Here is a 17,431-nt window from a genome sequence, read left to right on the forward strand (position 1 = left end):
TATCACACCGGAGAGGATTAGATACATGGCTCAGCAGACAGTATCACACAGGAGAGGATTAGACACACGGCTCAGCAGACAGTATCACACAGGATAGGATTAGATACACGGCTCAGCAGATAGTATCACACAGGATAGGATTAGATACACGGCTCAGCAGACAGTATCACACAGGATAGGATTAGATACACGGCTCAGCAGACAGTATCACACAGGATAGGATTAGATACACGGCTCAGCAGACAGTATCACACAGGATAGGATGAGATACACGGCTCAGCAGACAGTATCACACAGGAGAGGATTAGATACACGGCTCAGCAGACAGTATCATACAGGATAGGATTAGATACACGGCTCAGCAGACAGTATCACACAGGATAGGATTAGATACACGGCTCAGCAGACAGTATCACACAGGATAGGATTAGATACACGGCTCAGCAGACAGTATCACACAGGATAGGATTAGATACACGGCTCAGCAGATAGTATCACACAGGATAGGATTAGATACACGGCTCAGCAGACAGTATCACACAGGATAGGATTAGATACACGGCTCAGCAGACAGTATCACACAGGAGAGGATTAGATACACGGCTCAGCAGACAGTATCACACAGGAGAGGATTAGATACACGGCTCAGCAGACGGTATCACACAGGGTTAGATACACGGCTCAGCAGACGGTATCACACAGGATTAGATACACGGCTCAGCAGACGGTATCACCCAGGATTAGATACACGGCTCAGCAGACGGTATCACACAGGATTAGATACACGGCTCAGCAGACGGTATCACCCAGGATTAGATACACGGCTCAGCAGACAGTATCACACAGGATAGGATTAGATACACGGCTCAGCAGATAGTATCACACAGGATAGGATTAGATACACGGCTCAGCAGACAGTATCACACAGGATAGGATTAGATACACGGCTCAGCAGACGGTATCACACAGGGTTAGATACACGGCTCAGCAGACGGTATCACACAGGATTAGATACACGGCTCAGCAGACGGTATCACCCAGGATTAGATACACGGCTCAGCAGACGGTATCACACAGGGTTAGATACACGGCTCAGCAGACAGTATCACACAGGATAGGATTAGATACACAGCTCAGCAGACAGTATCACACAGGATAGGATTAGATACACGGCTCAGCAGACAGTATCACACAGGATAGGATTAGATACACGGCTCAGCAGACAGTATCACACAGGATAGGATTAGATACACGGCTCAGCAGACAGTATCACACAGGGTTAGATACACGGGTTTCCGGGGTGCCGCAGCTTTCTATAAGAGCAGTAGACTACATCTCCCAGAATCCCCGGCGCCCGCCCCGCCCCCTCCAATCACTGAGCTGTTGTCACTTCTGCTCGCGGCCGCATTTCCTGCACAACAAGGGAGAGAACTGGAAGGTGAAGACGGTGAGTGACCGCAGGTGGAGGGGCACCGAGTGCAGCCGGGGGCGGCGTGTGCAGGTGGAGGGGCGCCGAGTGCAGCCGGGGGCGGCGTGTGCAGGTGGAGGGGCACCGAGTGCAGCCGGGGGCGGCGTGTGCAGGTGGAGGGGCGCCGAGTGCAGCCGGGGGCGGCGTGTGCAGGTGGAGGGGCGCCGAGTGCAGCCGGGGGCGGCGTGTGCAGGTGGAGGGGCGCCGAGTGCAGCCGGGGGCGGCGTGTGCAGGTGGAGGTGGAGGGGCACCGAGTGCAGCCGGGGGCGGCGTGTGGAGGTGGAGGGGCACCGAGTGTAGCCGGGGGCGGCGTGTGCAGGTGGAGGGGCGCCGAGTGCAGCCGGGGGCGGCGTGTGCATGTGGAGGGGCACCGAGTGCAGCTGGGGGCGGCGTGTTCAGGTGGAGGGGCACCGGGGGCGGCGTGTGCAGGTGGAGGGGCACCGGGGGCGGCGTGTGCAGGTGGAGGGGCACCGAGTGCAGCCGGGGGCGGCGTGTGCAGGTGGAGGGGCACCGAGTGCAGCCGGGGGCGGCGTGTGCAGGTGGAGGTGGAGGGGCACCGAGTGCAGCCGGGGGCGGCGTGTGGAGGTGGAGGGGCACCGAGTGTAGCCGGGGGCGCCGAGTGCAGCCGGGGGCGGCGTGTGCAGGTGGAGGGGCGCCGAGTGCAGCCGGGGGCGGCGTGTGCAGGTGGAGGGGCGCCGAGTGCAGCCGGGGGCGGCGTGTGCAGGTGGAGGGGCGGCGAGTGCAGCCGGGGGCGGCGTGTGCAGGTGGAGGGGCGCCGAGTGCAGCCGGGGGCGGCGTGTGCAGGTGGAGGGGCACCGAGTGCAGCCGGGGGCGGCGTGTGCATGTGGAGGGGCACCGAGTGCAGCCGGGGGCGGCGTGTTCAGGTGGAGGGGCACCGAGTGCAGCCGGGGGTGGCGTGTGCAGGTGGAGGGGCACCGAGTGCAGCCGGGGGCGGCGTGTGCAGGTGGAGGGGCACCGAGTGCAGCCGGGGGCGGCGTGTGCAGGTGGAGGTGGAGGGGCACCGAGTGCAGCCGGGGGCGGCGTGTGGAGGTGGAGGGGCACCGAGTGTAGCCGGGGGCGGCGTGTGCAGGTGGAGGGGCGCCGAGTGCAGCCGGGGGCGGCGTGTGCAGGTGGAGGGGCGCCGAGTGCAGCCGGGGGCGGCGTGTGCAGGTGGAGGGGCGCCGAGTGCAGCCGGGGGCGGCGTGTGCAGGTGGAGGGGCGGCGAGTGCAGCCGGGGGCGGCGTGTGCAGGTGGAGGGGCGGCGAGTGCAGCCGGGGGCGGCGTGTGCAGGTGGAGGGGCGGCGAGTGCAGCCGGGGGCGGCGTGTGCAGGTGGAGGGGCGCCGAGTGCAGCCGGGGGCGGCGTGTGCAGGTGGAGGGGCGCCGAGTGCAGCCGGGGGCGGCGTGTGCAGGTGGAGGGGCGCCGAGTGCAGCCGGGGGCGGCGTGTGCAGGTGGAGGGGCGCCGAGTGCAGCCGGGGGCGGCGTGTGCAGGTGGAGGGGCGCCGAGTGCAGCCGGGGGCGGCGTGTGCAGGTGGAGGGGCGCCGAGTGCAGCCGGGGGCGGCGTGTGCAGGTGGAGGGGCGCCGAGTGCAGCCGGGGGCGGCGTGTGCAGGTGGAGGGGCGCCGAGTGCAGCCGGGGGCGGCGTGTGCAGGTGGAGGGGCGCCGAGTGCAGCCGGGGGCGGCGTGTGCAGGTGGAGGGGCGCCGAGTGCAGCCGGGGGCGGCGTGTGCAGGTGGAGGGGCGCCGAGTGCAGCCGGGGGCGGCGTGTGCAGGTGGAGGGGCGCCGAGTGCAGCCGGGGGCGGCGTGTGCAGGTGGAGGGGCGCCGAGTGCAGCCGGGGGCGGCGTGTGCAGGTGGAGGGGCGCCGAGTGCAGCCGGGGGCGGCGTGTGCAGGTGGAGGGGCGCCGAGTGCAGCCGGGGGCGGCGTGTGCAGGTGGAGGGGCGCCGAGTGCAGCCGGGGGCGGCGTGTGCAGGTGGAGGGGCGCCGAGTGCAGCCGGGGGCGGCGTGTGCAGGTGGAGGGGCGCCGAGTGCAGCCGGGGGCGGCGTGTGCAGGTGGAGGGGCGCCGAGTGCAGCCGGGGGCGGCGTGTGCAGGTGGAGGGGCGCCGAGTGCAGCCGGGGGCGGCGTGTGCAGGTGGAGGGGCGCCGAGTGCAGCCGGGGGCGGCGTGTGCAGGTGGAGGGGCGCCGAGTGCAGCCGGGGGCGGCGTGTGCAGGTGGAGGGGCGCCGAGTGCAGCCGGGGGCGGCGTGTGCAGGTGGAGGGGCGCCGAGTGCAGCCGGGGGCGGCGTGTGCAGGTGGAGGGGCGCCGAGTGCAGCCGGGGGCGGCGTGTGCAGGTGAAGGGGCGCCGAGTGCAGCCGGGGGCGGCGTGTGCAGGTGGAGGGGCGCCGAGTGCAGCCGGGGGCGGCGTGTGCAGGTGGAGGGGCGCCGAGTGCAGCCGGGGGCGGCGTGTGCAGGTGGAGGGGCGCCGAGTGCAGCCGGGGGCGGCGTGTGCAGGTGGAGGGGCGCCGAGTGCAGCCGGGGGCGGCGTGTGCAGCCGGGGGCGGCGTGTGCAGGTGGAGGGGCGCCGAGTGCAGCCGGGGGCGGCGTGTGCAGGTGGAGGGGCGCCGAGTGCAGCCGGGGGCGGCGTGTGCAGGTGGAGGGGCGCCGAGTGCAGCCGGGGGCGGCGTGTGCAGGTGGAGGGGCGCCGAGTGCAGCCGGGGGCGGCGTGTTCAGGTGGAGGGGCGCCGAGTGCAGCCGGGGGCGGCGTGTTCAGGTGGAGGGGCGCCGAGTGCAGCCGGGGGCGGCGTGTTCAGGTGGAGGGGCGCCGAGTGCAGCCGGGGGCGGCGTGTTCAGGTGGAGGGGCGGCGTGTGCAGGTGGAGGGGCGCCGAGTTCAGGTGGAGGGGCGGCGTGTGCAGGTGGAGGGGCGCCGAGTGCAGCCGGGGGCGGCGTGTGCAGGTGGAGGGGCGCCGAGTGCAGCCGGGGGCGGCGTGTGCAGGTGGAGGGGCGCCGAGTGCAGCCGGGGGCGGCGTGTGCAGGTGGAGGGGCGCCGAGTGCAGCCGGGGGCGGCGTGTGCAGGTGGAGGGGCGCCGAGTGCAGCCGGGGGCGGCGTGTGCAGGTGGAGGGGCGCCGAGTGCAGCCGGGGGCGGCGTGTGCAGGTGGAGGGGCGCCGAGTGGAGCCGAGTTGTTTGTGTGGTGTTGTCCTCCTCCCCTGGGGTCAGGGTGCAGCAGGAGTCATGTGATTTGGGTGTTGTGCTTTCTCCCCTCCCCCTTCTGGTGTGGACTCTGCTCCCTCCTGGGTTATTTCTGGCTGCTGTTCCGGTAAGTAATTTCTTCTCTGTTCTGCGGCTTCTCCTTATGTCGGGGGGCAGAGACGTCTCTGCGGCTTCCTCCCTTTCTGTCATATTCCTTATGTTCCTGCTGTTATTTATTGTGTTCTGCCGCTTTAAGAAAGTTTCCACCTTGTGTAAATAGAATCCTGAGAGCTGTAACTTTGTATCTGTCATTAACCCCTCACTGTCTGGCAGCCGCTGATTCTGCCCCCAGGCGCCTCATCTACCCTAATGCCACAATCTGGGGTAGTTTGTCCTAATCTGCCCCCTCCCCTCTTTAATGTCTGAGTCAGGCGGCTGCTGCCAAAGCAAGAAATATCACAGGGATCAGGAAAATGGTGCGAGAAGGAGGTGATCAGTATATTGTGTGCAGGCTGCTTGGGGCAGAAATCCCTCTCCTGCCCTGTCGGTGTAATAGTAACAGATCCGCAGCTGTGAACAGTATTACCGCTGGGCCCTTTAGTATCTCTGACGGAGCCCGTTCACTGTAAGGAAGCGGAGTTGTGAGAAATGGCGCTACCTTGTAACACCAGGGGCCGGTTTTCTGCTCCGGCCTCTTGTAGTGTTTTCTCTCATTTTGAAAGTTTTGCACAAACTTTGTTATTTTAGTGGATTCTGCATCTTTTTGGGCTTTTTGAAAAGTCTCAAAACTGGTTTAAAGGCTTCAAATAAACTCCCAAAAATACACGACCCCGTGAGCCCCGCGTGATGAAACCAGTCAGCGAGAAAAGTGCAGAACTGTAGAGTTCAGGTGCAGGAGAGGGGACCGTCCCTTTAAGGCGCCCTCCTATGCTGTACAGATCAGGGTGGGGGATGGTGTGAGATGAGCGGCACCCTCCTCCCCCACAGCGGTATACATAGCCTGGGTGACTGGCACATTGTCACGAGTCTCAGCTCCCGGAGCAGCAGATGACTTTACTGGCAGAGGCACCGAGTCCTTCACTGAAGACCATGACATTAACCCTCAGGGTGACACCAGCTGAGCTGTTGTCCTCTGTTATCAGCGGCGCAGAAGAGATCACACATTTTGGGGCAGAGATTTGTGACTTTTTTTTTTTTCTCCAAAATATCGATTTGTGGCGACATTTTCGGAGATCTGTGACTTTTATCATCGGGTTTTTATACATGCAGCGAAACCACGCACATCTGCATAGGAGCTGTGTACTCCAAACGGAGGGAGATTATTGGTCAAATATACCCTTGAATCTTTTCAGCTTTTTCTTTATTTTTTTAGATATAGATTAGATAGTTTGGTGGAGCAGAAAGAATGATAATGAAAGTTCACACATCCTCTAAGCTTTACTGAAAAATATTCTTCTAATTACCATGAAAAATAAAGAAATCAGAAAATATTCGGGGAGTCGGTGCTATAGATTCAAACCACCAGTCCAGTAAAGGGGCAGCGGAGATGTCAATGATGGGGGTGATTGTCCCCTGAGATGGAGTCCAGTATTGGCCTCTGTGGTCGTCATCAGAATCTGAGTTCATCCAATTTTAGAAGTTTCTCTAAATGTCTTTAATAATTCTTGGTTTGGTTCTTCTAGGGAACCTTAGACTTTATTGCATGAACTAGACCGGTGGTCCCTAACTTGTGACGCCCCAGCTGTTGTGAAGCCACCACTGTTGTCTGTCTGTGCATGTTGGGAGTCGTAGTTTTGTAATGGATGCAGAGCCGCAGGTTGGAGACCACCAGAGCTTCCATGTTAGTGGAGATCACCTTACAGTAGGGATCCCAGAGCTTCATTCCCTGTAGGGTAAATGGCCACAAGAAAAGTCCTTTCGTAACCAGATGCAAAAAAAAAAAATGTTCTTCTTTTTCTTCAGAGATTTTACGATTGATTTCTGATTTTCTAATTTTAATTTTTAGGCATGAAGGAGCATCCATAGCAGAGAGAATAGACCCAACGACCTTCCGCCATGTACACCTTCCTGCCCGAGAACATCACTCCGGTCAAGCAGAAGGTTCCTAAAGAGCAGAAGCCATTGATTGGTGCCGTCTTGCTGGGCATCTTCCTGGTGATCTGTGCCGTGGTCTCTTGGTGCTTCTACTCCGTCTCCTTGCGCAAGGCCGATCGTCTGAAGACTGAGCTGCTGTTTCTGAAGAAAGATGGATTCGTCATACTCAACCACCAGGAAAAGGTGGTCTTCCGAATGGCCTTCCAGTCCGGCGTCCTTGATTTAGATTCCTGTGCAAAATACGGGGAGATTTTATCCTGTACCAAATCGGACAAGGGGCCATTGAAATTTTTCGTTCAGACAGTGATCAAGGACAAAGCCACAGTCATGTGCTACCGCGTGCGCTGGGAAGAGCCTGTGGCCGACACGTCCATCCAGCACACTATGTACTGGGATAACGCGTACTGGTACGGAGGAGCTGAGATGCGCACCCAACACTGGCCCATCAAGTTATCCGGGTACCAAGAACCCAAACCTTTTATAACTGGTGACGTTTACTCTTTCAAAGAAGGTTTTGGTGGAATCTTAGAAAGCTACTGGCTCTCTTCCAACGCGACGGCCATTAAGATTAATGCGTCCGTCCCCTTCCATCTCGGATGGAATAGTACAGAAAAGGTATTTTTCTTCGAGGCAAGATATAAGGATTCTCCATTTAAGCCCCCTCCCGGCAGACCTCCCTTCCTAGAGCTGAGCTATCGGGTGTGCGTCGGGTCAGACGTCACCTCCATCCACAAGTACATGGTGCGGAGATACTTCAACAAGCCGAGCAGGATCCCGTCAGAAAGTGCCTTCAAGTTCCCAATCTGGTCCACCTGGGCTCTCTACAAAGCCAATATCAGCCAGCAGAAACTTCTGAACTTTACAGAGAGCATCAAGAAATACCAGTTTAACTACAGCCACATAGAGATCGACGACATGTACTCAGAGTACTACGGAGACTTTGACTTTGATCCCGTGAAGTTTCCCGATGCTCCAGCCATGTTCAAAAAGTTAAAAGAAGACGGCTTCAAGGTAACCCTGTGGATTCATCCTTTCGTCAACTATAACTCTTCCAACTTTGGTGTTGGCATCGAACGCGGGCTCTTTGTGAAGGAGCCCAGTGGACGTCTGCCGGCCATGGTTCAGTGGTGGAACGGGATTGGGGCTCTCCTGGATTTTACTAATCCCAGTACCAAGGAGTGGTTCCAGAACAATCTACGGCAGCTCCGGACAAAGTATGGAATTTCCTCATTTAAATTCGACGCTGGGGAGACCAGTTACCTCCCCAATCAGTTCAGCACATATCAACCCTTGTCTGATCCGAACATGTTCAGTAGGAGGTATACAGAAATGGCCGACCAGTTTTACGACCTCGCCGAGCTCAGAGTTGGTTATCAATCTCAAAACATATCATGTTTCTTCCGAATCATTGACCGGGATTCCCATTGGGGATACGAGCTGGGGCTAAAGTCTCTAATCCCCACCGTCCTGACCATCAGCATGCTGGGCTACCCATTTATCTTGCCAGATATGATCGGTGGCAACGACTACACCATGTTCACGAGAGACATGAAGGAGCTTTATATCCGCTGGCTGGAGCTCTCGGCCTTCATGCCCTCCATGCAGTTCTCCATTCCTCCTTGGCTGTTTGATAAAGAGGTTATTGAAATCGCTCAGAAATTCACCAGAATCCACGAGTCTCTGGTTGCTCCTCTCTTGCTGGAACTTGCCGGAGAAGTCACCGACACTGGAGATCCCATTATTCGGCCAATTTGGTGGATTTCTCCAAACGATGAAGCAGCTCATAAAATTGACTCTCAGTTTTTGATAGGAGACACCTTAATGGTGGCCCCGGTGCTGGAACCAGGAAAGCAGGAACGTGATGTCTACCTTCCGGTCGGCAAGTGGCGCAGCTACAAAGGAGAACTGTACCAGAGGACTCCCATACTCCTCACCGACTACCCCGTAGACTTGGATGAAGTGGCTTACTTCACTTGGGTGTCTTAACGGACTTCTTCGGTTGTGCTAACATCGCAGCTTCTTAGCTTCGTACCAGCAAATCATTGAGTACTAACCAGACTCATCCTCCGAGAAGACCAGCGGCACACCACTGTCTTCCAGCGTGGATCTGCTTATAATGTCATCTCACAGTCTCATTCAATGCATCCATTCATAATAACCCTAAGTAACGGCTTATGCTCCAGTCACCTCCAGAGCTGCAGTCACAAATCTGCCGGTTGTTCTTAGAATTGACCTAAGAACCCACATGGCTCCCACAAGGCACTGTTTGCTGGTAACCAGAAAGTAGCAGAATGATGAATGCAGCTCCGGCTGTGAGTGGAGAATATGCCCTGAATTTGACGTGAACGGTGAGATATTGTAGAATCGTTCTTCCGAAGTGGAGTCTTCCTTTAAGGACTTTCCTGTGCACAATTCTGCTTGTTTTTTGTTCGGCCAGGTCCTCGGAGGAGGGTCAGAGTGGATGCACTGGTCTGCGGTGATTAGGGACTGCTGCTCCAAGCACTTTATGCCATGCTAAGAAGGGAATAACCCCGGATCCCCCCACCTTTATAAGCTGTGACTCACCCCCCCCACAACTCCCTGCCCACGGGGGGCGCTGGTGCTGTGTGTGGTAGAAATAGAGGACAATAAGGGAAATGTGGCCGGATAATAAGCCATAGTAACCGATTGCTCGGCTCCTCCAAATCATGAAAGCTTTAACTTATTTTTTTTGCTATATTACTGAAGTAAGGACGCGGCGCACGGCCAGGGGTCGTCGTATTGTGACGTCATCGTCTCGCGGTGTGTCGGTACATGGCATTGTCCACCCAAGGCTCTCGGCAGCCTTACACGTGTATGTTTGTCTACGTGATGCCGCTAGCGCCATTCATGTGATTATAGCAAGAGATCTAAACACTTAAAGGGGAACTCCAGCCATACATGAATCCTCCGCCATAGCGTGGTACGAGGTCCTCGCCTTCACTATGTAAAGTCTTTCCGCCCCGTATAGCATCTGTCACTGTGTAACAGCTTGTGGATCTTATCCTTGTGATACAAATGTTCCCGGGTGCCCAGAGTCATGTGACAGCTAAGCTCTGCCCAGGGGCGGTGACGGCAGATGTGATGCATTGTGGGGGATTGTATATTTCTCATACTGTGGTGGGATGTGACATTCTGTAAAGACTGAAGGGAAATGTATAAATCTCTATTCTTATAACCCGAGAAAAAGAAATATTGCATTTGATCGCACTCTACGACTTTGGCGCGATTGACGCCCTTTTTTTTTAAATTTGAGGCAGGAGGGTAATTGGACCTTTCTGTCTATCTTGGATTAGTCATTATCCGTGGGAGATGGTCCGTGCTCCCCCATTCTGTATCGCCCAAAATAAAGGGATGAAACGTGTCAGGGCGCAACCGTGCAGCTGTTCCCCCGGTGGTGGAATAGGGGAACTGCACCCATGTCGTTTGATCTTTTGACTTGCGTAATCGACGGTCGGGTGCAGACGGTGCTTGTGCCCATACGCTCCAGAGGTAGAAAAGCCCCAGACATAAACTGTAGTCGAAGAGCACAGATGTGACATGCATGTAACCTAAGGTGAAGTTAATTGCTCTCGCCAACCGTGATTGCCCTGATTTCAGCTTTCCATAAGTTGTCTGTTGCGGTCTCCCTTGGCTGTGCCTCTGCTGCTTGCTGTCTAAGTGCCTTCTTGCTGATATTTGCAACCTCCTGCTCTCTGCATGTTCTGCAAATCTTCCTCTTCCAGTTGTCGTTGTGCCCCTCATGCATAGAAATGGGTGCAGCTTAAAGATTGAGGCCTTCCTCTGGGCACCCGACTGCAGCTCTCCTGTACATGTAGGGGGTGATTTGGTTGCACGAGGTTCGCCGGCTTTGGCGGTTCAGCTGAGTTGATGGAAGTGCGGGGAAAATCCTGAAGTTCCTTAAGTGAAGGGGGCGCTCGTTGTGAGGTCCTGGGGAAGGCACAGTAAGAAATTGCGGGGGAGCACGCTGTGAGATCACAGGGTTGGCTCAGTAAGAGGTTGTGGGGATGGAGAGTTGTGAGGACACGGTTGTGGGGATGGAGACTTGTGAGGACACGGTGTTGGCTCAGTCTCAGTAAGAGGACGTGGGGATGGAGACTTGTGAGGACACGGTGTTGGCTCAGTCTCAGTAAGAGGACGTGGGGATGGAGAGTTGTGAGGACACGGTGTTGGCTCGAGGTTGTGAGGACACAGTCTTGGCTCAGTAAGAAGTTGTGGGGATGGAGAGTTGTGAGGACACTGCCTTGGCTCAGTAAGAGGTTGTGGGGATGGAGAGTTGTGAGGACACGGTGTTGGCTCGAGGTTGTGAGGACACGGTCTTGGCTCAGTAAGAGGTTGTGGGGATGGAGAGTTGAGGGGACTCAGGGTTTGCTCCATAAGAGGTTGTGAGGTCGTGGGGATGGAAAATTGTGAGGTCACAGGGTGCCGCAGTAAAAGGTTGCTGAGATTTTTATTTTGCAAGGTTTTATTTTTCTATGGTGGGAAGTTTTCTGTGTGCGACTCGTCGTTCGGAGATTGAACCGCTCTGGAATTTCTGGAATTTTACATTATTTGTGTTTTAGCTTTGTGCCAAATAGATCCGTGCAAGAGATAATCGTCTCCTCGTTTGTGCATGATGCATGGGTATACAGTCATGGCTTATAGAGGAACTCCGCCATAACATCCTTACAGCCGCGAGGCTCAGATAAGCATCCACGGGTTTTCTGCAATCCTTGCACGAGTTTTATGTTGGCGGACTAGGTCTTGAGGATTTTCCGCCACTTACCGGTGTGAAGCCGTTTTTGTGGTGCCCTTTGCAGTGAGGCTCTATCTGCTGCACTTTCCTGTGCAGTATAACACTTATCTCTTTTAGCCGGATGGAGGTTCACTTCGCCAAAAGGTGAATTGGGCTCGGGGATTCGGTTGTAAACACTTGGAGCTTTTTGTGATTTGTAGCCCAAATGTAGGACACTGTTTACGTGAGCCTAAAGTGACTGAAACATCAGACAAAACTTTATCAGGGATCCAGAAAGGATCTCGACCAATTGTACTGGGAATCATTTTTTATTTTTTTTCATTCGGAGAAGCCATCACCCTTCCCACCGATCTTTGCAGCTCACACACTCGTGTCACGACACTGCCCAATTCCTCACCGGTCACAAGTTAGTGTCTGGTCTGTCCCATGGTGGACACCACGGCCACATGACGGACCTCGTTGACTGACTGACCGACCGACATGTAGTCTTATTTTTCATGTCCAGTATGACACAATGTGTGACATCCTTTAGATGAAGCCGCCGGCGCACAAATGAGCATAACCAGACACTAGGCTATCTGCTTTTAGATGTTCTCTAGATTACAGGCCCCGGCATGTCCATTCTTGTACAAGTACGGACAGGTAGGTGCTGTCTGGCCTTCTGTGATCCTCGTATAGCTAAAGACAGAACCCCCAACCCCCTCAAAAAAGGGGGTGGTTTTCCAGAATGGGGGACCATGTAGTGCTGTAGTCACCTGAATGTATTAAAGGGCCAGAGACATTAGAGATTTATTAAAGGGTTTAGACCTGGATGTGAAGTCTTCAAACTCTAGGACAGTCAATAACTTCCTGATTGTTGGGGGTCTGTACATAAAATCGCCCTGTGTGGAAGGGGTTAAGAATGGAGTGGGACGGTGCGCACGCTCGACCTGAACTTTGTTCAGAAGGGGCTTTTCAGAGCTCTATTCTCGAGAGGTGGGGGTCCCAGCGAATGGACTGCCAGCGATCGAAAGTTATCCCCTATTTTGTGGTACAAACCATATAAGCTAAATTTGCTAAAAAAATCTGGCATGCACATCTCGTGACATATTATTTGGAGCCTTTTTATGCCTTGTTGTAAAGTTTTAGAAAATTTCTTAGCGGAATCAAAAAATGCATCAAAATTTTGGTGCAAAATACTTGCCCCAAGTAAATGGAGAGGAGGCGATCAGAAAAGTGTCTGACTTGTAGCAAGAGGCACTAAATGGAGGCGTCCTCCATTGTAAACCTCCTGCCGGTCTGGTAATACACTGAACTTTTAGGACTAGTAGTAATATTTGCCCCATGGAGCAGTGGGGAACTTGTAGGGTTAATACCAGTGCAGAGAATGCGTTGGGGGGGGGGGGGGGGGGGAGCGGGGGTCTTTATTTGTTTGCCTTGAATCCATAGTGAATGTGAATTACCAAAGGAAAACCTTTATCTGGTGGAATGTAATAAGCTAATTAGTTTTTCTACTGACTTTTAATACATGAGATCCCGGGAGCTGAGAAAAGTCTCCGACATCTCATTAGGAAACGTCTTCCGTCCACTCCTTGTAGCCGCGTACGATGTGTTTACAGACCTGCCTCATGACAACCTAGAAAGTATCATAGATAACGCACAAAAAACCCTCTTAAGGCGTGAAACAAGAGTATTAAGGAATCGCTCGTATAAAAGGGAATTTATCGATAATTGTAATTGTGTGATGTGCCTTTAAATATTGTGTCTTGTCGTATACTTTGTTGCAGTATTAATAAAAGTACTGGGTTTGTAACCGTCGTCTTCATGTGTCATCACTGGGTGTCTGGATGGTATGACATCACTGGGTCTCTGGATGGCGTCACTGGGTGTGTGGATGGTATGACTTCACTGGGTGTGTGGATGGAACGCGTCACTGGGTCTCTGGATGACGTCACTGGCTGTCTGGATGGTATGACGTCACTGGGTCTCTGGATGGCGTCACTGGCTGTCTGGATGGTATGGCGTGAATGGGTGTGTGGATGGTATGACGTCACTGGGTCTTTGGGTGGCGTCACTGGGTCTCTGGATGGTATGGCGTCACTGGTGTCTGGATTGCGTCACTGGTGTCTGGATGGTATGACTTCACTGGGTCTTTGGATGGCGTGTCTGGATGGTATGACGTGTCTGTATGGTATGACGTCACTGGGTCTCTGGATGGCGTCACTGGGTGCGTCGATGGTATGACTTCACTGGGTGTGGATGGAACGCGTCACTGGGTCTCTGGATGGCGTCACTGGTGTCTGGATGGTATGACGTCACTGGGTCTCTGGATGGAGTCACTGGGTGTATGGATGGTATGACTTCACTGGGTGTGTGGATGGAACGCGTCACTGGTGTCTGGATGGTATGACGTCCCTGGGTCTCTGGATGGCGTCACTGGTGTCTGGATGGTATGACGTCTCTGGGTGTCTGGATGGTATGACGTCTCTGGATGGCGTCACTAGGTCTCTGGATGGCGTCACTGGTGTCTGGATGGTATGACGTCACTGGGTCTCTGGATGGTATGACTTCACTGGGTGTGTGGATGGAACGCGTCACTGGGTGTCTGGATGGTATGTTGTCACTGGGTTTCTGGATGGTATGACGTCTCTGGATGGCGTCACTGGGTCTCTGGCGTCACTGGGTGTATGGACGCTATGACGTCACTGGGTGTATGGATGGCATCTCTGGGTGTCTGGATGGTATGACGTCTCTGGGTGTATGGATGGTATGACGTCACTGGGTCTCTGGATGGCATGGCGTCACTGGGTCTATAGATGGTATGACGTCATTGGGTGCATGGATGGTATGACGTCACTGGGTCTGTGGATGGCGTCACTGGGTCTGGATGGCGTCACTGGGTGTGTGCATGGTATATTCTCACTGGGTCTATGGATGGCGTCACTGGGTGTATGGATGGTATGACGTCACTGGGTCTATGGATGGCATCACTGGGTGCATGGATGGTATGACGTCACTGGGTCTCTGGATGGTGTCACTGGGTGTGTGGATGGTATGACATCACTGGGTGTCTGGATGGCGTCACTGGGTGTCTGGATGGTATGGCGTCACTGGGTGTATGGATGGTATGGCGTCACTGGGTCTCTGGATGGCGTCACTGGGTGTATGGATGGTATGACGTCACTGGGTCTATGGATGGCGTCACTGGGTGTATGATTGGTATGACGTCACTGGGTCTATGGATGGCGTCACTGGGTGTACGGATGCTATGACGTCACTGGGTCTATGGATGGCGTCACTGGGTGTACGGATGCTATGACGTCACTGGGTCTATGGATGGCGTCACTGGGTGTATGATTGGTATGGCGTCACTGGGTGTATGGATGGCGTCACTGGGTGTATGATTGGTATGACGTCACTGGGTCTATGGATGGCGTCACTGGGTGTATGGATGGTATGACGTCACTGGGTCTATGGATGGCGTCACTGGGTGTATGATTGGTATGACGTCAATGGGTCTATGAATGGCGTCACTGGCTGCATGGATGGTATGACGTCACTGGCTGCATGGATGGTATGACGTCACTGGGTCTCTGGATCTATGGATGGTATGACGTCAATGGGTCTGTGGATGGCGTCACTGGGTCTGTGGATGGTATAACGTCACTGGGTCTATGGATGGCGTCACTGGGTGTATGGATGGTATGACGTCACTGGGTCTATGGATGGCGTCACTGGGTGTATGGATGGTATGACGTCACTGGGTCTATGGATGGCGTCACTGAGTGCATGGATGGTATGACGTACCTGGGTGTATGGATGGTATGGCGTCACTGGGTGTATGGATGGTATGACGTCACTGGGTCCCTGGATGGCGCCACCGGGTGTATGGATGGTATGACGTCACCGGGTCTATGGATGGCGTCTCTGGGTGTACGGATGGGATGGCGTCTCTGGGTGTCTGGATGGTATGACGTCACTGGGTGTCTGGATGGTATGGCGTCACTGGGTGTCTGGATGGTACGACGTCACTGGGTCTATGGATGGCGTCACTGGGTGTATGGATGGTATGGTGTCACTTGGTGCCTGGATGGTATGGCGTCACTGGGTGTATACATGGTATGGCGTCACTGGGTGTATGGAAGGTATGATGCCACTGGGTCTAGGGATGGCGTCACTGGGTGTATGGATGGTATGACGTCACTTGGTGCATAGATGGTATGACGTCTCTGGACGGCGTCACCGGGAGTATGGATGGTATGACATCAATGGGTCTATGGATGGCGTCACTGGATCTATGGATGGTATGACGTCACTGGGTCTGTGGATGGCGTCACTGGGTGTGTGCATCGTATATTCTCACTGGGTCTATGGATGGCGTCACTGGGTGTATGGATGGTATGATGTCACTGGGTCTATGGATGGCGTCACTGGGTGCATGGATGGTATGACGTACCTGGGTCTCTGGATGGCGTCACTGGGTCTCTGGATGGCGTCACTGGGTGTATGATTGCTATGACGTCACTGGGTCTATGGATGGCGTCACTGGGTGTAAGGATGCTATGACGTCACTGGGTCTATGGATGGTGTCACTGGGTGTATGATTGCTATGACGTCACTGGGTCTATGGATGGCGTCACTGGGTGTAAGGATGCTATGACGTCACTGGGTCTATGGATGGTGTCACTGGGTGTATGATTGCTATGACGTCACTGGGTCTATGGATGGTGTCACTGGGTGTATGATTGCTATGACGTCACTGGGTGTATGGATGGTATGACGTCACTGGGTCTATAGATGGCGTCACTGGGTGTATGGATGGGATGGCGTCACTGGGTGTATGATTGGTATGACGTCACTGTGTCTATGGATGGCGTCACTGGGTGTATGGATGGTATGATGTCACTGGGTCTATGGATGGCGTCACTGGGTGCATGGATGGTATGACGTACCTGGGTCTCTGGATGGCGTCACTGGGTCTCTGGATGGCGTCACTGGGTGTATGATTGCTATGACGTCACTGGGTCTATGGATGGCGTCACTGGGTGTAAGGATGCTATGACGTCACTGGGTCTATGGATGGTGTCACTGGGTGTATGATTGCTATGACGTCACTGGGTCTATGGATGGCGTCACTGGGTGTAAGGATGCTATGACGTCACTGGGTCTATGGATGGTGTCACTGGGTGTATGATTGCTATGACGTCACTGGGTCTATGGATGGTGTCACTGGGTGTATGATTGCTATGACGTCACTGGGTCTATGGATGGCGTCACTGGGTGTATGGATGGTATGACGTCACTGGGTCTATGGATGGCGTCACTGAGTGTATGATTGGTATGACATCACTGGGTCTATGGATGGCGTCACTGGGTGTATGGATGGGATGGCGTCACTGGGTGTATGATTGGTATGACGTCACTGTCTATGGATGGCGTCACTGGGTGTATGATTGGTATGACGTCAATGGGTCTATGGATGGCGTCACTGGGTGTCTGGATGGTATGACGTCACTGGGTGTATGGATGGTGTCACTGGGTGTATGGATGGTATGGCGTCTCTGGATGACGTCACTGGGTGTGTGGATGGTATGACGTCACTGGGTGTATGGATGGCGTCACTGGGTCTCTAGATGGCGTCACTGGGTGTATGGACGCTATGACGTCACTGGGTGTATGGACGCTATGACGTCACTTGGTGTACGGACGCTATGACGTCACTGGGTGTACGGATGGCGTCGCTGGGTGTCTGGATGGTATGACGTCGCTGGGTGTCTGGATGGTATGACGTCGCTGGGTGTCTGGATGGTATGACATCGCTGGGTCTATGGATGGCGTCACTGGGTGTATGGATGGCATGGCGTCACTGGGTGTCTGGATGGTATGGCGTCACTGGGTGTCTGGATGGTATGGCGTCACTGGGTGTCTGGATGCTAAGACGTCACTCAGTCTATGGATGGCGTCACTGG

At 55.0% G+C, this 17,431-nt stretch overlaps 1 protein-coding gene across 2 annotated transcripts; it reads left to right on the forward strand.

Moving 5' to 3' along the window:
- The first annotated feature begins 1,370 nt into the window (after positions 1-1,370).
- MYORG (myogenesis regulating glycosidase) lies at positions 1,371-13,275 on the forward strand. 2 transcript variants are annotated; one of them, XM_073682997.1, is made up of 2 exons: positions 1,371-1,447; positions 6,642-13,275. In XM_073682997.1, the coding sequence occupies exon 2, from the start codon at positions 6,692-6,694 to the stop codon at positions 8,714-8,716; it is 2,025 nt and encodes a 674-aa protein (XP_073539098.1). In that variant the 5' UTR covers positions 1,371-1,447; positions 6,642-6,691; the 3' UTR covers positions 8,717-13,275. The 2 variants fall into 2 exon arrangements, with proteins under 2 accessions (XP_073539098.1, XP_073539109.1); XM_073683008.1 differs by lacking the exon at positions 1,371-1,447 and adding an exon at positions 4,617-4,763.
- The last annotated feature ends 4,156 nt before the right edge of the window (positions 13,276-17,431 follow it).

Source organism: Phyllobates terribilis, unplaced genomic scaffold, assembly GCF_046119375.1.
Source record: "Phyllobates terribilis strain yellow unplaced genomic scaffold, ASM4611937v1 Scaffold_1__5_contigs__length_1240528914, whole genome shotgun sequence".
NCBI lineage: Eukaryota > Metazoa > Chordata > Amphibia > Anura > Dendrobatidae > Phyllobates > Phyllobates terribilis.

What these genes read in the sequence shown, in the direction of transcription:
- MYORG (XM_073682997.1), top strand. Translation starts at nt 6,692, where the DNA reads ATGTACACCTTCCTGCCCGAGAACATCACTCCGGTCAAGCAGAAGGTT.